We start from the raw sequence: 19,433 nt of genomic DNA, 5'->3' as shown, positions 1-19,433 counted from the left end.
CATTTTCCCCATAAAGTCTCACCCTTTTTTTTTTTTTTTTTTTTACTACTACAGATGTTTTTGGTTGTGGGTCTAAATAAGTGTTCAAAAATCACTATTGACATAATATTTAGTATTTAGTAGACTTGGATTAGAAATGCTTGTCTATGTGAATATTTTTAATCATCATTACCAGCTTTTACTTTGAACTTTTCCCAAATCATATAACTACTATTTATCACACTTGTTTAGTGTCTTTTAACAGGGACATTTTAAATATGATATTCGGTTTTGAACACGATGGGTCTCCACATTGACCACAAGGGGGCATCAGAGCCGCACTGACAGCTCGGTTTTATTTGCCTTTGGCCAAGAAGGACCCCGTGATCCCTCCTCTGCCATCTGCTCTCAAATATCAGGTAGAAACTCAAACGGTGTGGCAGCACTGGTTCCCAAAAAACCTCCCAAACCGACAGCAGTTGTCCAGTTTTGGTGAAGGTTCGACTCTCTCGTCAGGCGGTGACTTTTTTTTTTTTTTCTGGCCGAGCTGGACGCAATTGTTTTACAGTAATATTTATGTTAAATACAAACCATTGAGTTTAATTTGAGAACGATATGTATAAATGTTGGTAAATAATTGTGATATCAACCACAACACCCTGCTCACCATTACGTGCGCTGTGTGCAAAGCAGCGCCACATTTCACACATTTAAAGAAACAACAGCTTCTTAAATGTTCAAGTCCGTTTTTAAAAAAAACAAAAAAAAAACACGTGTTGATATGTGCAGTGAAACTTTTTTCTTGCTCTGATTCGTGCTTCATCACAAGATAAAAAAAAACAACAACTTCTTGTTCTGTGCAAAAAAATATGAAAGCTGTTGAAGGAAAAATCAAAGAGGGGAATTTCGTATTAAAAAGACGAAGATACCAACTTGATTCGTCTCATTTTTGTCGCCGACAATGAATATGCACTGAAGAGACAGAAGGAAATATTACTGTTATTAATAACTCTCCAGTTCACACGTCGGTATGGTTTAAGACAACATGTGGAAAACTGTGAACTTTTCCCTTTAACAAAAAGCTCGTGACAAACTCAGCGTGTTGAGTTGGAAAGACTTGGAAGCTCTGATAAAAAGATGCTGCCGAGTTGCATTACGGGAAATGTTGGTCCTCGTATAACGGTTTAATCATCAAGTTCTGGATATTTCAGTTCGAGCTGCATCAACTGCTCCTTTTTTAAAAAGATATCAAACGGACGCGCCAGGATTTAGTCTGCACCTAAATGAAGTTCAGAAACAGCAATTCCCATCATGCAACTTCTGGCCCGGTTACACGTCAATAAAACTCCAAACCAGCGTGACCGAAGGGACAAAGATGTTTCAACTTTAAGTGTAAAATCGACGAAATGCATCTTTAAAGCCGCATTAACTTGTATTCTCCCGACTCCAGGGACAGATGAGCGTTGTATCAAGGTAGATATTTTAATAGCAGATATGACGTTTAAAAAAAAAAAAAGGTCATTTCCCGTTGACCTGGGTGAAGGAGCCGCGGCGCGATGATCTGTTGGATCCTTCAAACATCTGATAACACAAACATCTTGTTTACAAGTACATCGATATGTAAGAAACACAAACACAGGGGGGGAAAAAAAAAGAAAAAAGAACCGCAATAATAAATAGACTCTTAAATTGCCTGAAAAGAAAAAGAAGGCGCAGCGTGTGGAACATAAACATCAAGAATATTCAATGAATCGACCGACGAGAACACGGCCGACTCCGAATCCGAGCTGCCGAGGAACAACGTGAACTTCCAGCTGCTCGGTGTCGGCCGGTCGGCAAGTTTAAAACGGTTGTCTTGAGCGGTTTCCGTCAGTAACCGGATTCTCCTCAAAATACAAACCGTCAAAATATTCCTCATTTCACCTTTTTTCTTCTTCCTCTCCTTTCTTTGGGAACAATAAGCATCAAAAGAGAGACGTGACCTTTGACCTGCCGGCAGCATTCAGGCCGCTTGAGCTACATGAAGTACCGTACTTCCTTCAACCAACATGGCTGCCACACAAGAGAAACAACAACAACAACAACAAAACAAAACAAAAAATGTCCACACACAAACACACACTTCAACAGCTGGTGCAGAAACACACACGATGGAACAGCAAAACCATGACGGATGATTTCAATGGTGACGTGATGATGAGTTTGGATTTGTGCAAACGCTCTGCTTTTTACTATATATATATATATATGTATATATATATATGTGTGTGTGTGTGTGTGTATATATGTGTGTATATATATATATATATATATATATATATATACACACACATCATCTTTCTGAACATGGAGACATTCTGCTGTCTGGGTTTCGACGCACATCAGCCACGATTCGGAAAAAGCATCTCACCATCAGAACCGTCCCGTCACCTGATCGGACGCTCCGGGAATATTTCTAGGACACGGAGATGATGACCCCCCCCCCAAAAAAACAAAAAAACAGTCAATTTTTCAACCTCTTTTGCCGTAAAACATTCCTCCTCCTCCTCCTCGTCTTTAATGCTGAGATGCTTTCGGTCACCGGGCTGACTGAGAAAAAGGGGGAACAAGTAACGACCGACTCGAACCAGCTGGTACCTTCAGTAATCTAACAACAACACAACCTCTTCAAGAAAAACACAACAACGTATGGCTTTAGAAAACATCCGGCCTCTTTCAGACGAGACGAGAAAGCAGCGCGACCGAGAACAAGTCTTCTGAACAATATAAGCTTCTGTACAATCAGGCACAAAAATAAACACTTGTTTTTTTTTTTTTCTTTCTTTTCTTTCCTTTGAATCTCTGAATTATTTGTTTTGGTCTTTGGTACCGCAGAAGAAGATGAAGCTCCGTGTGCTACGGGGTCTGAGCGCTTTCCCTTTCGGTCGAGCTCGGAGAGTTTACGAAGCGCTTTATGGAAGCGGCGTGTCTGAACGACGCCGCGCGAGCGATCCTCGTTTTGTCCGAAGCGTCTCCGAGGTAACCAACGGGAAGCGCCGACGGTCGGGAACCTCCCCTCTTGTTAAAAAGGTCCTTTTGATGCCAGTTGTGAGAAAAAAAAAATATATATGTTTGGCAACTGATCTGAAAATGAAAATGTGTGTTCAGATTCCGGTACAGGACACCCCGCGGGCGGCAGGGGTCCGATCAGACGCTGCCTGGATCCTTCAACATGAAGTACTGCAGCGCTTCAGGCCGACTCGCGGCACGTCTCCCTCCACGGATCTTCTTTCTCCGCTTTTAGAAAGAACCGGTTCCCTAAAAGCAGCCGAGTCTTTCAGCTCCGTGTTGCTTCCAGCAGAGAGTTCAAACTGAAGCAGGGTTTATAAAATGGTGGCAGAGGAGGAGGGCGGGAGGGAGGATGAGGGGGGAGGCGGGGGTTATGACTCCTCTCCCCCAGGTGTGTGTGTGTGTGTGTGTGTGTGTGTGTTACAGCCGGCGGCCCCGGGGAGTCAGCAGTGGGAGGCCTCGATGGGCGACAGCGTCAGGATGCTGCGATCGTTGGAGTAGAAGTTCTCCGTGTCGCTCCAAGACCTGAAAACAGGCAGCAGTGACTGAGGGTTAGGAGGCTGACGCAGTGTGTGTGTGTGTGTGTGTGTGTGTGTGTGTGTGTGTGTGTGTGTGTGTGTGTGTGTGTGTGTGTGTGTGCAGCTGGGGGACAGAGGGGTGAAGGGTTAGTGATGAGTGTGATGGTGTTAGTGTTGAGTATCAGAAGTCTCTCCTCATTAACTCCCAACTAATCCCGTCATCGTCAGAACGCTTTGGTTATTTTTACATGACAGATTTCCATTTTGCCTTTCGTTTGTTTCCATGGTTAAAGGGGCGGGGCTTACCGGAAGAACCGGCGACGTCGCCTATTTAATTGCACCACCAATCAGAGCAACATTTGTGGGATCGTAGGTACCGACTGGAGCAACAGAGGTTGTTTTAATCAGTCAGGATTAGCTAACAGCTTAATCATTTTATGATATTGATATTAATATTAATACTAATATGTCTTCAGGGGTTTTATGAGTTCATAAGTGAAGCTACCGGGAACTGAATTAGATTCCTGTCTAAAATAACAAAATATAAACACCCACATAAAATCCAATGTTTTTTTTTTTGGGTGTTTTTTTTTCTTCAAATAGGACAGGTAATGACATTTCTTAAAGTTAGAAATGGAAATAATATATATAGGGGAACATTATTCTTTAGGGCCACTCAGTAAGACCAAAAAGATTTATTTAATGTCTCTAAAAAAGGGATTTAAATATTTGAAACTTGCGTTCTTCCCCGAATCTGTAGAGGTGAGACTTGAGCTACTCAACTCATGGATATAAATCAACAGAGAAAAATTAATATCATGATTAACAAGCATCAGCAACATTCTTGCCTCATTTATCCATCCAGAAGAAAAACCACCAGTGTTCAACTTCCTGCTGGTAAAACCTACATCGTTAGCAGGCTTTTTTTTTTAAACGTCTTTGCATCTTTACTAGAAAAATAGGTTATCATGCTGCCCGATGTTCCAAAACACTCAACATGTATGATCGCAGCATCAAATGATATATATTTGTATTTAGGAGATCTGACACAGGAACAGTCCTTTACTGTTATTCGCTCCGCAAACTGGATCTCCCGTCTGACGAAGACGGATCTCGAACAGCTAATCTCATCCGTCAGCGTTTTGTACCGACTGGAAAGAAAAAGAAACATGAATCTTTTATGAAGGTCGCGGCTTCCCGCTGATTAGAGGTCGCAGCAGACCGACCTCCGCTGCGCGACTCGTGTCAGAGCCGACGACCGGAGCGTCTACCTCAGAGCGCCGGGCGGGGAGTCGACTGCTCAGAGACTCGGTTCAAACATCCAAACAGAAAGCTTTATTCCGGCCGCTCCGCCTGATCTCCACGAGAAGCCTGGAAGCCCGTTTACACGAGTGTCAAGAGGACGAGAGTTCAACTTCAGACTTGTTGATGAAGTCATTTCTGCACCTCTCTGTCCACTTTCACAAATACCAACATACATTTCTTTTTTTGGTTTGTTTTTAATGTCGGCGGCTCCTCTGAATAATTCTCCTGACCTTTAACTCGACGCCGCTCTGTGCGATGAAGACAACCGTTTTAAGACCTGGTGAACGGAGGAACCGGAGATACTTTAAATAGGCTCATGACTCAAACCCGCGCTTTAGACTGGAGGCACGCTCACGTGCTAAACACGGCTAGCTCGGCTGTCTACCGGGGTGCCGTGGTGAACGTGAATAAAAATAACCGTCTTTCGAGGGCGTGGGCGCCCAGGAACGCTTTCGGGACGAGCCGGCGGGAACACGAACCCGAGAAAAGAACAGAACGTGCAGATTTGTGACGAGATGGGAGATCGCGGAGGACGTTCACAGCACATGAATAATTAATCAAGACGGTCGGACAACAATTATGCAGATTTCAGACACAGAAGGACGAAGACACAGAGAGGACTGGGAAAAAAAAAAAAAAGACAAGTGCAGGAGGGGGGGGGGGGGGGAGGGAGGGGGGAGGCACAAATACATACAGGTTTATATTGTATACAAAATACCAAAGGCAACAGCAGCCCCCATGCAACGAGACAGAGTCTGGGCGTTCTCGTTTTGTAGCCCCTCTGGTCGACGGGTGGAATTTAAAACTCCACCCGGCTGGAACACCCCTGGTTATAAAACGAGCACACTCTCGACGTTGGCCTCTTCACAGAAGCACATATAAGGCTTCCGGATTCAGTAGAAAAAGATTAGTAGATACAGGAAGTAGCAGAAAAAAACAAAACAAAACAAAAGACTCTCAGAGACTACACTTCCCAGCAGCCTCTCTGGTTGAGGGTGTGGTCCCCTTGCTCGAGGAGGAAGAGGAGCAACACGGCAGCTGAATCGCCGTCCGTTTTTTTTTAATTTTTACTTTTCATTAAGATTTCTAAAGTAGATTAAAGAATCACTTAAGATTGTTTACATTTTGTTGCACCACAGCTGACAAGTGGCCTGAAATGTTTAAAAAGGAAAACAAATAAATATCTGGCCATAAGATGCACGTCTGTTCATCAGCGTCTCAAACTGGTCCTGGTCTTTGAGTAAACTTTGGGTGAAGGCCAATCTGCATTCCCTTCTTCCACATATCAAAAGGTCTCGGTCGAATTGTTTTGGCGTTTGGACGGCGACTCGGCTGCCTGGATGCGACAGCGACACGCGGGCATCTCTCTCTCGTTTGTTATGGGGGGGGGGGACGTCATCTTTGACTCCTGACATCCGTGTCTACTCCTGCTTTGTCGCCCCGAGATTCAAGATCCAAGCAACAACAGGTCAAAAGTCGAGCAGCCGACTGCGGCTGGGCTTCCAATAAATATCAGATAAATACTTTGTGTGTTATACAAGTTGTAAATATGCTTGCTATATGTACCTCGGCGTCATTAAGCATAGAATACAGGGATGCGTGGATATAGTCCCTTTCCCCTATGGCAGTATCCTAGCATTAAGGCCAAACGTGGGCGGAGCCTCACTTCTCGTTCAATCGTTCTTCGTAGGTTCCTGCATTATTTCCTCAAAGGGGTGAAGAAGAGGAAGAGGAAGGACGGATGAAGGGATGCGGCGAGGACAAAAATAAACCTTTCACCCCAGATTCTATTAGTTGACTGTTGTTTGTATTTACAGTCTAAAGCACATCCAAGCGAAGCGTTTTATGCATGTTCATTGTTTGTGTTTCATCCTTCCGGGAGCACAAATTGGCTGCAGTTTGCTCACTTGGAAGAATCCAATTGGCTGCTTCGTGCCAAGGTCAGAAAACAAATCAATCATTCCCACGGGAAGAAATTCATCTTAAGTGAATCAAGCATTTAGTGGCAATTTCCACCTCAAGCAAAAGAGTCTAGTTAGTTTTAGTGAAATGAGCCTGGCAGCAGCTGTAATAGATTATTTCATGGTGAATATCCCACCCGCAGAACATCAGAGCAATAATGAGGAGTATAAATATTAAAGCACGGGACCTGATTTATGATCTCCACTGGCTGAAAGTTTGACATTACTATTTGATGCCGGATACGTTAATTAATGCGCTGCAGAGATGTCATCATGACGCGCTCGACCACAGAGAGTCTGCAGGTAACTGTCCAGAGGGGCTGAAGGGAGGGCGAGGAGGAACGGTGGCGCCCCTTATGTCGCCCTGCATGCAGTCATCACCTTTACAAACACACACACACACACGAGTCATGAACGAATAAACAAACAAACATGCGTGCACACACACACACACACACACACCACCCGAAGCCGTGCAAAGTCCACTGCAAAAGACTCACACGACACGGAGAACAAGAATGCTAGATCTTCATTACTGATCGGATCGATACCCAAGCCGTGTTGAGGAGTATTGATTGCTCAGCAGAAAGTGCCGATCAGGTCAATTAAAATCAATGACCTCACGGAGTCACTGGGATTCAGGTAAAAAAAAAAAAGAACGAAACTGCAGACCAGCAAACTGGGAACTCCGGAGTCTAAAAGCTCTCTGTCGTAAAGGATGATAAAATGTCAACAAAGTGGACCCGCAGCGTCGGAGAAAAGTCCAGTCCGCATCACTCTGTGCAGTAAAATGACATCATGTTTCAGTATTACTGAAGGCGGTTGATTTCGGCGCCACCAAAATGCAACGTCGCCGCAAAGTCCGACTTCAGAGGAGCTTCTGCAGCTCTTCGCCCGGAGTTTTAACACCGGAAATGTTTCGTCTCTAGAGGAGCAGCCCTCCAACGAACAAGAGGATCTACCGGACGATACAGGAACCTAAAGCTAACAAGCCAATATAATAACAGCGGTGGCGTCGTCCGTTAAAGTGCATTACAGATGAGACAACTTCCCTTAAAAAAAAAAAAAAAAAACTGTCCAATCAGACCATTTGGACACCAGCCTTTGATTGTAAATTACAGAAAAGAGAAACAGAGGAGACAAAGACAGGACAGACAGAACAACAGTGGCATATGATTAGGACACAGACAGACAGACGAGACACCCTGTCGTGTCGTAGTGAGACCGGTTCGTTGCCTGTTGATCGCAGGCATTACTACAAAAATACCGCGACCCAAATTCTCCCGGGCTGCACTGCCAAACATCCGCATGCCGCACGGCCATCGCAATCTCTAAAGGTTTTGGCGAGAAGGCGTGCGGATGCTTTCCGACGGTATACGAGGTGAAGCGCTCCCCTCCGGTCGGACTCTGATGGTAATTACAAACTCTCAAAGTCCACGATGGCTTCATCCACACATCTTCGGCCTCTTACTCCTCCTCCGGGCTGCCGTCCCAAAGTCCCGCTAAGCTTCCACCCCTAAAAAAAAAAACCAAATAAAAAAACACCCGCCTCTATGACCGTGTGAACACCCGGCTCCACCCCTCCCACCCCTCCACGACGACGACGACGACCAGGCGGAACGAGAAGGACTTACAGCGGAGTTATCGTCACCTTACGGGCGAAAGGAGTCGGGACTGCAGCCCAGATTTTTGACACCAAGAGATGGTGAGGGTTCATCGGGATTCATAATCATTGCTTCCTGTCGCCGCCGCCCCCCCCACCTGTTGCTGCAGCTGGACGCTTGACAACCGTTGGCGCTGGCCTTGCACTGTCCGGTCATGTGCTCCAGGAGGCGGGCCAGGCGGGAACAGCCACTCTGCCCATGTTGGTAGCAGCACAGGGACTCCACACAGCTGAGGGCCTGCGTCTGGGAGGCTGATAGAGACTGGAGGAAGTGCAGAAGGAGAGCAGGAGAAGATAAATGAGGGAGAGCGGCGTGGAGAGGTTACGAGAAGTAAGAACGAGGACAGGAGGAAAGAGAAGGAGAAAAAGAGAAGAGCAGAAATTAAAATCAACACGACAACTGGCCGACTATCACTTCTCACAAGATGATAAGGGCAACTGGAGGATGACATATCGCATGCTGTCACGGCAACAATGATGTACAGGAAAAACATGCTACACTGTGGGAGGGGGGGGAGGGGATGGGGGGACAGGGGACTGAAATGTTGCAAATAAAAACAAATAACTCATCGAACCTGGAAGCAAATGTTGAGGAAACGGACCAAAAAAGCTCAAAGTGCTGAATCAGAAAGGATCTGCGGTAGATTTCAGGGTGACTGAAGCAGATCGATGTGTCTTTGTTTGGAAACCACATTAGACTGAAGAGTTATTCACAGACTAAACTACTACTCAGATTGCGTCTTGTGGCACCATTTTCTACAGTGGTTTCATTCCAGGTTTCACTAAATTGCAATTATTTGAGCAGACCGCAATCATTTTATAAAGTACAGCTGGATGAAACTAACAGAAATGTAATATTTCCATCACTTGGTCCACATCTTTTCCCCCGTTTGAGGTTTGACTGGCACTTATTCAATGACGTCATCTCTGTGCACCTCCTTCTTCTGCTATAATTTAATGGCACACAAGTGGAGAGTCATTGCCACCATAGTACATGGTTTACTTTAGTTACTGGAACCTCCTATTGTCAGCACTTTTTGTATATATATATATTTTTTTTTAAATCTTTAAATTGTCATTTGTCAAATTGTCAAAAATGTAAAAGAGCTGATATGACAAAGTCTAAAAGTCAAACAGAAATGCAATTTGTATGCCAATAAATGTCTCTTCTTCTGTATAAGGTGTATCACTGATCTATGATTAGGGTTTCTACTTTAATAGTGGCATGAAATGAACAGAAAGACAAATAAATCATTCATCTCAATTATTGATATCACAATTAATCATCTCCTAAAACTTTAGGATTGTGAAGCCTCAGTTTCAGATACTAGCAGGAGACTTTAGGCAAGAGACTGTGTAACATTTACAAGTAAAGTAAGCCGGTTTTTATTTTCCTCCTGGGATCCTCAGAGCAGAGGTGTTTTTTTTTCCTCCTCCGACACCGGAACCCGTGGCAGTATACGTGATTTCAAGAGTGATCCTTCAAGGCGAGGCGAGCCGTCTCTCTGTTGCAAGGCCTCGATAGCTCAGCTCAGGTCTTTTCTGCCGGGCTGTCATATCCGTGATGGATCACTCAGCGTCCGATCTGCACCCTTCAGCATGAACTAACCATGAACCAAGGCCAGCTGATCAGACTCTCAGGCAGTAATATGAGACCAGCTCCTTTTAGTTTACTCCTTTGCCCTTATAATGGCATTTTATTATAGTTATATATACGCATTATAATGAAATCTTTGCACATACCGTCTTGACTTTGTATCTTGGGTTTACATTGAATACAAAATAAAAGTTGAAATCAAAACATTTCACATCATTTTATCAGATCAGCTTCCTTTCATACTGTAGAAGTAAAAACAGCTAAATATTGTGTGAATGAAGAAGCCGAGTCGCAGTACACAGAAACCTCCCAGTACAATAACGAGGCTAAAAATAGATCTTGTGACTAATCAGATCCCTCCATGAGCCAGTGATGCATTGGTGGATAAAACTGAATGAAGCTGCTGCTGCTGCCTAGAAACCTGAGGGATCAGGTGGCTCTGCCGGTCTGAGTCAGCGCCCGAGAGCCGGTGTGTGACGGAGAGGAGACAGAGCGGTGTGAGGTTACAAATCTGGTTTGCATGGCTCACCCTCCTTTTCTACACAACAACAGGACAGCGAAATTACAGATTAACCCCAGAATTGCTTCAGTGAACCATCTGGTTCTTCAAGTTTAACTTATCGTTGAGCCGTTTCGTCTTGATTAAAATTTACTCCGAGGTGGAGCAACGTATAATTCTCAAGACTGTTTGAGTGCCATTGAAAGTGAAGTCGAGGTTATGTAAGCTTTAAAAACTTCCAGCTTCTTAAGAGTACATAAAAAGTTAAGGAATAATTCAAACGCTTGGTTGTGGTCGAAAATCAACAAGTCAAGAGGTTTACAAAATTTTCTTTTTTAGGAAACGATTTCTAAATCGTGTCCTCCGTCGTTGGACGGAGTCGTGCTTTATTTGTGGCTGCTCGTCTTCCACAGCGCTCTGGCTGATGGTGCTGCTGTTACATTGCTCTGCAGCAGAAACCGGAGACTGTTGGCATGAAACTAAACTACTTCTGCTTCTTGGCTGGCAACAGCAAAACACAGACCGATCAAACTGAATATATATTTCTATATATATTTATGGCAGTGTCGGGTGCTGCGAGGTGATAAAATCCTCTATTATAACATTGTTGGATCTGGTTTGGTCTTTGAAAAAAAAAAAAAAAAAAAATTTCATAAAATAAACTTGCGTTGTTGCACTTTCCACCACAGTGAAGATAAAAGTCGAGGCTGTAAAATGTGTTTACTCCAAACTACAGAAGAAGAAGAAGCCACAGCTGCAGCTATGGGCATGAATTAAAACTAGTTTATTTGTTGGTGAAACGTTCCCCGACGTTTCTCTGTTGCTGCGACCACATGGGTGATAAACACTTTCCCAGATGACTGATTGCTGCTCCACCAGTTGATGTAGTAGTTCCTTAAATCAGTCCTCACAGCACTTCTAAATCAGTAGTATCAACTGACCGCGCTCATGTTACATTACTTTTTCAGTTCTGCAGAAGCAGCAGCCCATAAACTGTTCACAGTAAAACCGGGCCAAACCATATGATTAACGGTTCTCTTGTAAACGTGGGTTCTCTGAGGAAGGGAAGCCAGAAATGAAGGCTTTGCTATAAAACTGACCGATAGCGACGGTTACACGGGTGTCATTGTCCTCTGGCTTCTTATTTACTATATTAGAGCTCAGCTAGGTTCTTGTTTTGTTGTCCATTTATCGAGCACAGAGGAAGTGAGATCTAAACTGTAACACACTTTGGTGTGAGACAATATAATAATCTTTTTTTTGTTTGATCAATGAACACTGTGTGTAGAGAAAGTAACGACACTGACACCGTAAAATTATGGTACCAAAGAAAAAAAACGTGTCGAGCAAGCAATGACACAGTGATGGTTGAATGAAAAAGAAAAAAAAAAAGAGAAATGGCTGAGACGATGAAGTCAGCATGCCAACAGCAATCTCTCTCTCTCTGTCTGAACTCTGAACCCGTACCTGATTAATAACAGTGAGTGGTGAAGGGAGACCGGGTTGGGGAGGGAAAGTATGGACACAGTCATGGTTGGGTAAGGGAGGACAGGAGGGTCAGTCACATCTGGGCAGGGAAGGATGAGGTTATCCATCGAAAGGGGGGCGGGGGAGGGGGGCAGGGGAGGGAAGGATGGGGTTAATCATGACTGGGTGGGAAAGTATGGGGTCATTCATATAAACAAAGTGAGACACACAGGAGTAGTAGTAGTAGTAGTATTTTCTTTTTTACGTGAAAATAAAAGGGCAGCGTGGGAGGCAATGATCGGAGGTGCAGGTTGGTGTGACCAAACATGTGCATTTGGCTGCAGCTGTGAGGGGGGTGCACGGGGTTGGTTCGTCCCCAGGTGAAGCCATAATGCCAGGGCAGTGAGAGACAATGGGAGTGAAAGTACATATGTGGTTACTACCTAGGGGAGCATGGGTCTGGGCCGGGGGCAGCAGGGGGAGGATAAGCAGCTAGCAGGTGCCAATTGTCCTCCCCTGGGCTCCGCTGGGCTTTAACAGGGTCATATTCTGGGCCGACTGAACCCTCACCCTCTTCCATCTGAAGGACACAAGATGCTTTCAGTGAGCCCTGCTGGCTGGTCAAACAGCTCATCCATCAGTCAGCGAGGTAGACTGTTGGCAGGCCGGACATCGGCGTGGCAACATAACCGATCACACTGCAAAAAACATCCATCTTAGGCTTTTACTCTCATATTCAATCTTTAAATCTTCATTGAAACAAGTCAACGATTTGGATGATCAGGTCATGTTTTCGTCCACGCGTTAAAAGATTTGTTTATCCGTATTTTGAGTCTTATTCAAAGAAATAATCTCGTCCAACTAGCGGTATCTTACATTTTCCTGGGTACGGGGGCAGGGGTGGGGATGTGTTTTTCAGTGCTGGTTATTTACAAACTAGCGGATTAATTAGTCGCTAACAAGCAGTCAGTCCAGCTCGCACTGTAGGGGGGCAGTTAATTGAAAACATTTCTGAGCTTCACTCGACATCAATGCTGGACCTTCACAAGTGACCTCGTCAACATGGCGACAGAGCTGACAACAAATTTGTTTTAGCTGGCGAGGCAAATAAGACCAGCTGCTTCCTGCCTTTTGTGCATCCTTAGTCTTATTCCCCCGCTGCAGATCTGAACCGCGCTTTAATTGGGACTGTGGGACTGTCATAAATCACAAGTTGAAAAGATGTTTCTCAGAAAATATGATTGAGTTGATGAGGTCACTAGAGGAGGGCTTTGATTTGGGGGAAAAAAAAAAAAAAAAAGCAGCAAGAGACAGACTAGACTAGAAGGCCGTCAAGCTCAGAAATAGCTGTAAATCTAGACAACAAATGAGCAGAAAGAAGCTTCAGGCAAACGAAAAGATGTCCCGAGGGAAGCGCAGATAAGAGCAAATCTATTAGCATCCAAACCAATTAACCTGCTGCTCGATCTACCAGAGCTCCGGAGTGGGCAAACAACCGTACACCCGGGAGAGCCCTGTGGTTTCTTTTGTGATTACTTCCATCTAATCTAATTAGGAAAAAAATAAATATCCTGAAAGCTATTGGAGGAATGATTTCACCACAACTGAAGGAATTGTACTATGCAACACATTAACATAAATACATAGTGCTTTGATTTCTAGAGAGGATCACGTGTAGTTCTAGGTGCTCAGTGCCGGCAGTTCATGCAACGCACAGGACACTTTATGATCTGTGAATCTATGGTTTGTTTCTGCTCATTGAGTTTGTGCTTTTTGCGACATTTTTAGTGACTTTGAATATACATGTAGATGCCACCTGATTGGGCTGCAGAAAAACACAAATTAGCATGCTATATAGGTGTTAAGATAACCACCAAGCAAAGTAGCATTTAAATGAACTAAACACACAATATAAAAAAAATACTAGCTCCAAGTCTTTCATGAAGGTTTGTTCAAATGATCCTGGACGGCTTCACATACGGAAAATCTCTAGAAAACTTTCACATTTATTTATGTTCAGAAGTAAAAAACAGAAACCGCTCATGATTAAGGGATTTTTCCGTCTCACGCTATTGGCGGCTACAACAGTGCAAGATCAGAAAGTCATCCGTCTAAAGTCGCCGAGACAACCCGGCTGTTTGTCATGCTTCTAACGGGACGGCATCATGCTGCTCTACAAGACGGCCCGGACCATTTCCAGAGTCGGTCATGCAGCTGCAGTCGGTTCGCAGTCTTGTTCTGTGGATCGGTTGAAACCATGCAGGTGGACTAAACTCTGGAGGTGAGGAGAGTGTTTCGGCCGGCGAAACCAGTTTGAGGACTTTCTGGGCTAAGCGTACGTCAGAGGGATGGACCATGCTGTAGAGATAGGAAGGGTGGTTTGATGGGCTGCACCATGCGTCGGTTCGACGTGTCCCTTCTACATGCCGGGTTGTGGTTGTATGACACGACCGCTTGCTGAATAGTCAGGATGGCGGGTCTGAGCCTGACGTAGCAACTTTTTTTTTTTTTTAAATGATGACCTTGAATCGGATCCCTGCATCACAACATTGCGCTCACGTTGCAATGAATGCTGGGAGTCAAAAAAAATAAGTCACCGAGGGTTCCCATGTGATTTGACATTCATTCATTCACTTATTCATGTATTCAAGCGGTGGGGGGGGGGTGGGGGGATAATGACAGGGCCATGCTGTGACAGGCAGGACTGGGAGCGGTTTTAGAACATATTCTCTATGTTAGCCTCTCACCAAAAAATGCAAAACATGCAGCGGCTGAAATGCTCGATATGACATTCTTCTGCATGACCCGACAAGCCCCGCCCACAAAAAACAAAAACAGGTTATCATTTCCCCCAATCCCAATCACAGAGAATGCTGATTGGCTTGTCCGGTGCATGCAGTCACAGACATGAAACGGGAGGCTCTAAAACTAACAGCACACAACTCTGCAGTCGGGATGCTGCCAGTGTTAGAAAAAAGGCCTCATGTTAAACATTTGAGTATTGTATAAATGATCATAAACAGGAGTGCCTTTTCCATTAAGCAATACTTTTTAGAGGCTGTTGGTATCTTTGTCAATAATCTATAATTACATATTTCAGAGGGTTTAAGAAATTCTGATTTATCTCTGATCTTTGCAAAGAAAGTATATTTTCGACAGTTAATATCAGGCCTGAAATTTGCAAGCTAAGTTTTGTTTGGGTTGTCAGATGTTACAAACAAAGGTTGTTGGAAGTAGCAATAATATTTGTTTCATCGTAAACATGAGGATATTAAACCTCCAAGAACTATCTAAATAATAATTTTATACATTTGTGCTAGATAATGAAAAACCTTTGCAAAATGTGATTAACATATCGTCTGTAAAGGGCGAGAAATAATAAGGACTTAAAAATATGTATATTTTCAAACCAAAGGGAGCCAATTCAAATAAATGCAGGACAAAACAGAACAAGCCATCGATGATAAAATCTCCTGCACAGAAATATTGCATTTGAACAAAGCACTCCTGAATATTTGCTGTATTGGAATTGATTTTTTAGATGTGTTTTGAAGCCCGCGGCTGAATCAGCCTCAAATCCTCTACCTAATTTTGCCCAGCTGGCTCTTGGCTCTGGACAAAGGCTGCAGAGCGATGAAGTCATCACCTATCGCCACACGGTTGGAATACATCTACACCAGGAGAGTGCAGACAGAGGATAGGATGAAGAAGGTACACGTAGAGGTTAGAACACACACACACACACACACACACACACACACACACACACACACACACACACACACACACACACACACACACACACACACACACACACACACACACACACACACACACACACACACACACACACGGAAAGACAAAAGGAGGACAGAGGTTAGAGCAGAAACGACAAACAGGGATGGAAAAACAGCAGCTCATCTTTTTCTGAGAAATAAGCAGAGAATTTTTCAAAAGGAGGAGAAGAAGGAGGAAGAGGAGGAAGAGGAGAGTAAAAACTAAAACATAAACAACCTCCAGCCGGACAAATCGATTCAGTACCCGTGTGGGTCATCTGAGTGGTGACCATACACGGTGTGTGTGTGTGTGTGTGTGTGTGTGTGTGTGTGTGTGTGTGTGTGTGTGTGTGTGTGTGTGTGTGTGTGTGTGAGAGAGATCAAAGGGGGGGGGGTCATGCAGTGTGTATGAACACCATGCTGTTCCTGTTAAGTGGCTGACTCATGACCACAGACACTGAAAATCATGAACTGTTTAAACAATGTGACACGCAGAACATTTCCTCTCTGCGTCTCTATTTCTTCGACATTTTAGTTTATTTTCTTCCTCCAGGCTCTTTTCCACATCACAGAAAACAGAATTTCTACTTTTTGCGATAAAAGTAGGAATATGTATTAAATCTCACCCCGCACACACAGTTTAACCACTGGAGAGTGTTTTTGGCCTTTCTGGTGCCATTTCAACACTGTTCAGTTAGTTTTTAGTTTGGAGCCTGGGCCTGCAGACCTTACAGAAAAACTATCACAAAAACAATGTTGACACTGAGACAGTTGAATCATTGCACGTTGAAAGAAAACTTTGAGAGAGGAACAAAACATCAGCCGTTCCCAGAGGAGCTGCAGCCAGATAAAGTACAGAAAAACTAAAACCGATGTACCTTGAAGACGGGAAAACCTCTAGGAGGTAGACAGGGCAAGTCTATTTAAACCCCAACATATCTCAACAACTAGAAGGCGAACCTTTATCCAAGTGGAATGAAATTCTTCACTGAAGTTACCAGACGACAACAACCTGTAAACATCTTCACACCCTCTTTGTTTTTTAGTAAATCTACACCTTTTGCCCTTCTTACCTGACTCGTCTGTGTGCTGGTGGGAAACAGATGTCTGTACATAACCTTCTTCACCACATCGGGGAAGAGGCAAGTTATGACGATGATGATGATGGCGAACCAGGCCGAACCGCTGGACAGCAGCTGCACGAAGACGAAGTACATGTCCTGGGTGTGCAGGAATGGCCTGGGGAGGGTGGGGAGGGGGGAGACCAATGGAGGAGGAGGACCAATCAGCAAGCAGCAGGGGTGACAAAATGAGATGCCTTGAAGTAGTTCCAACGGTGGAGGTGGTAGAGTTTTGGCGTACAATGGATATGGTTGTCAATACTGACTGGTTAAAGCTTGTTCCAATAGTTTTAAAGTTTATCTGAAGAAAAAAAAATCGTAATGGAGCATGTCCAGATCCATTTAGTCACAGTCAATTGGATCTGTTAATAACAGGCCATATTACACTTCGGAAATACATTTGAAAGTTTAAAAGAAACATTTTTCTCCCCAATGAAGCAACGAAACTGACAACTTTGTAAGAAGCCGTTCTTACCAGATAATGCCTCCGTAGAAGAGGGAGAAGATGAAGTAGAAGGCGATTGAGCCCCACGTCACAAAATGGTGCATCCACGTCCAAAAATGAGTCTCTAATGCAAGCTGTCATAACATATACGGACGGACGGACACACACATACACATACAGGAGGGGGAGGAAAATTAAACTAGGTGTAAAACACTGATACAGGGACGGGCAGTCTCTATAACTGCCTCTGTGCTATAAAAAAAAAAACACCTTGACCCCAACCTGTAACAAATTATCTCCTGCAGTAAATGGCTACTGACATCATCCTCATCACAACATATTGCATTTCATACTGGGACTGTGGAAATACAAGTGTGTCCCTGTGGACCTAAATATGCGATTCCACTTTTATTTAATGCTCACAGCAACCAACATCACGGAGGATTAAATTATGACCACCAGGGAGAAAAATACCTTCCTGACAAACAACTACCTGCTTAACTGAAGCAAAAGAGACGTTTCTGGTCACTTCAAGATGTTGAAATGTTTTTTTTTTTACCTTTTACACTTGATTTGGTAATTCTATCTGACCCATGAGAAAAATATTGAGGTCTTCAGCCTGCTAGGTGCTCAACTTTCTTCACCAGAAACTCCATTATACTCAGGCTTTCTGCTGTTTTACGCGAAGCAGGTCTCGTACACTAAGCTAACTGCTATCATAAAAATCAAACACTTATGACTTCTGCTGCATTACAAGTTCAAATGTCACAATTGATACTAAAGGATGTTAGTTATAGAATAATTACACTTAAAACTTAAAATACTGGTTGAACGTATTCTTAGAAAATAAAAAACGTACATGTATTTCTTGCGTGATGTTTGATGTCATTTACCTTCAATGTGACGGTGATGACCATAACAGTAAAGACCAGCGTTCCAAACGTCCAGTTCCCGAACATCTATCAAAGCAGACATACCAAAGTTAACACCAGTCAACTGTATTACACTGCAATTTGTCACTACTTGACCAGACGTCATGAGCAGGAAGAAACGGAGGCTTTGTAAACATGCACCTGGTGAGTGGCATTATATCCAATAAAGTCTTAAACTGGTCAAACTCTCGAAGTAAGTTTCATACCCTGACGTTACTTCCTGTGTTCCTCTGAATCACGGATGACGGAAACGCCAGGCAAAATGACTGATGATGTTGCCACGGTAACGCAACACTAAATATCATTTCGGTTCAAAACCCACAAATGTTCAGATTCAGGGCAGGTTGGACAAGGTGTGACCAGACAGTTGTGTGGCATCACGGCGCCGATAGTGAGGCCCCGCCCTCCGGCCGCCGTCAGCAGCTCCACTGCTCCACTTATAGGTCGAGAGCTGTAGGAGGGATTGTTTTTGCTGCCAGACAATTCAGCTCCCTGCTGGAGTCTGAACATCGAGGGCCAACAGCGAGCGGAGTGAGGCGCATCCAGAGAGACACGAAGGGGAGCAAACACCAATCCTGGACCCCCTAAAAAGGTTCAACTTCTAGTTTATTTTTTACCAAAACCTTTTAAAAACTCTTCTTTAATACTCGTCTCTTCAAGTCTCAGAAACAATCACCACCTTTCAATCCACTTTTGATAAACTTTGTCCAGATTTGTTATAATCAACACACAAACTTAACCTTGTTATCATAGGTTGTCATAAATCTTTGAATCCATATTTAGTGATTAAGCCCGTGAAACAAGTCTACAATATGTAACAGCACAAGACGATCATACGTTTGAAGTTTTTGCGCCGCATGTTCATAGATGATAAATAAATATGTGAATTTCTGTTACTGCCTGTCAGTGTGTTTGAGGAAATAAGTTATAATTGGAATGAATAACTTTTTCAGCGGAGTTTTATTGATAACGTATTCGGGTGAAAGCCATTGAACTGTGACCTGAATACATAATTAAGTTTGAGCAAAAATAAAGGAATCAAAACTGATTACAATGAACTGGAATCATCAGGATCCAAAGAGCCACCGACTGTTTTATGACTCCTTATTTTCAGTGTTTGCA

At 43.8% G+C, this 19,433-nt stretch overlaps 1 protein-coding gene across 4 annotated transcripts in view; it reads right to left on the bottom strand.

Annotated features, from left to right (window-relative positions):
* Nucleotides 1-927: 927 nt before the first annotated feature.
* The window catches only part of atp11b (ATPase phospholipid transporting 11B), a 47,835-nt gene continuing 29,329 nt past the window's right edge, over nucleotides 928-19,433 (bottom strand). For 3 of the 4 annotated variants that reach the window (XM_069704702.1, XM_069704703.1, XM_069704704.1), the window contains 5 exons: nucleotides 18,273-18,338; nucleotides 17,410-17,513; nucleotides 16,887-17,052; nucleotides 8,573-8,736; nucleotides 928-3,552 (listed from right to left, as the gene is read on the bottom strand). In XM_069704702.1, the coding sequence (XP_069560803.1) occupies nucleotides 3,471-3,552; nucleotides 8,573-8,736; nucleotides 16,887-17,052; nucleotides 17,410-17,513; nucleotides 18,273-18,338 (582 nt within the window). In that variant the 3' untranslated portion in view covers nucleotides 928-3,470. Of the gene's footprint in view, nucleotides 3,553-8,572; nucleotides 8,737-15,622; nucleotides 15,709-16,886; nucleotides 17,053-17,409; nucleotides 17,514-18,272; nucleotides 18,339-19,433 lie in introns of all 4 variants that reach the window. The other variant, XR_011311155.1, reaches the window with a different exon arrangement.

This window comes from Brachyistius frenatus, unplaced genomic scaffold, assembly GCF_029030835.1.
Source record: "Brachyistius frenatus isolate BFR_SWC_R1_liver_20210118 unplaced genomic scaffold, ASM2903083v1 Contig_52, whole genome shotgun sequence".
Classification (NCBI taxonomy): Eukaryota; Metazoa; Chordata; class Actinopteri; family Embiotocidae; genus Brachyistius; species Brachyistius frenatus.
This window is presented reverse-complemented; position numbering and strand designations above follow the sequence as displayed.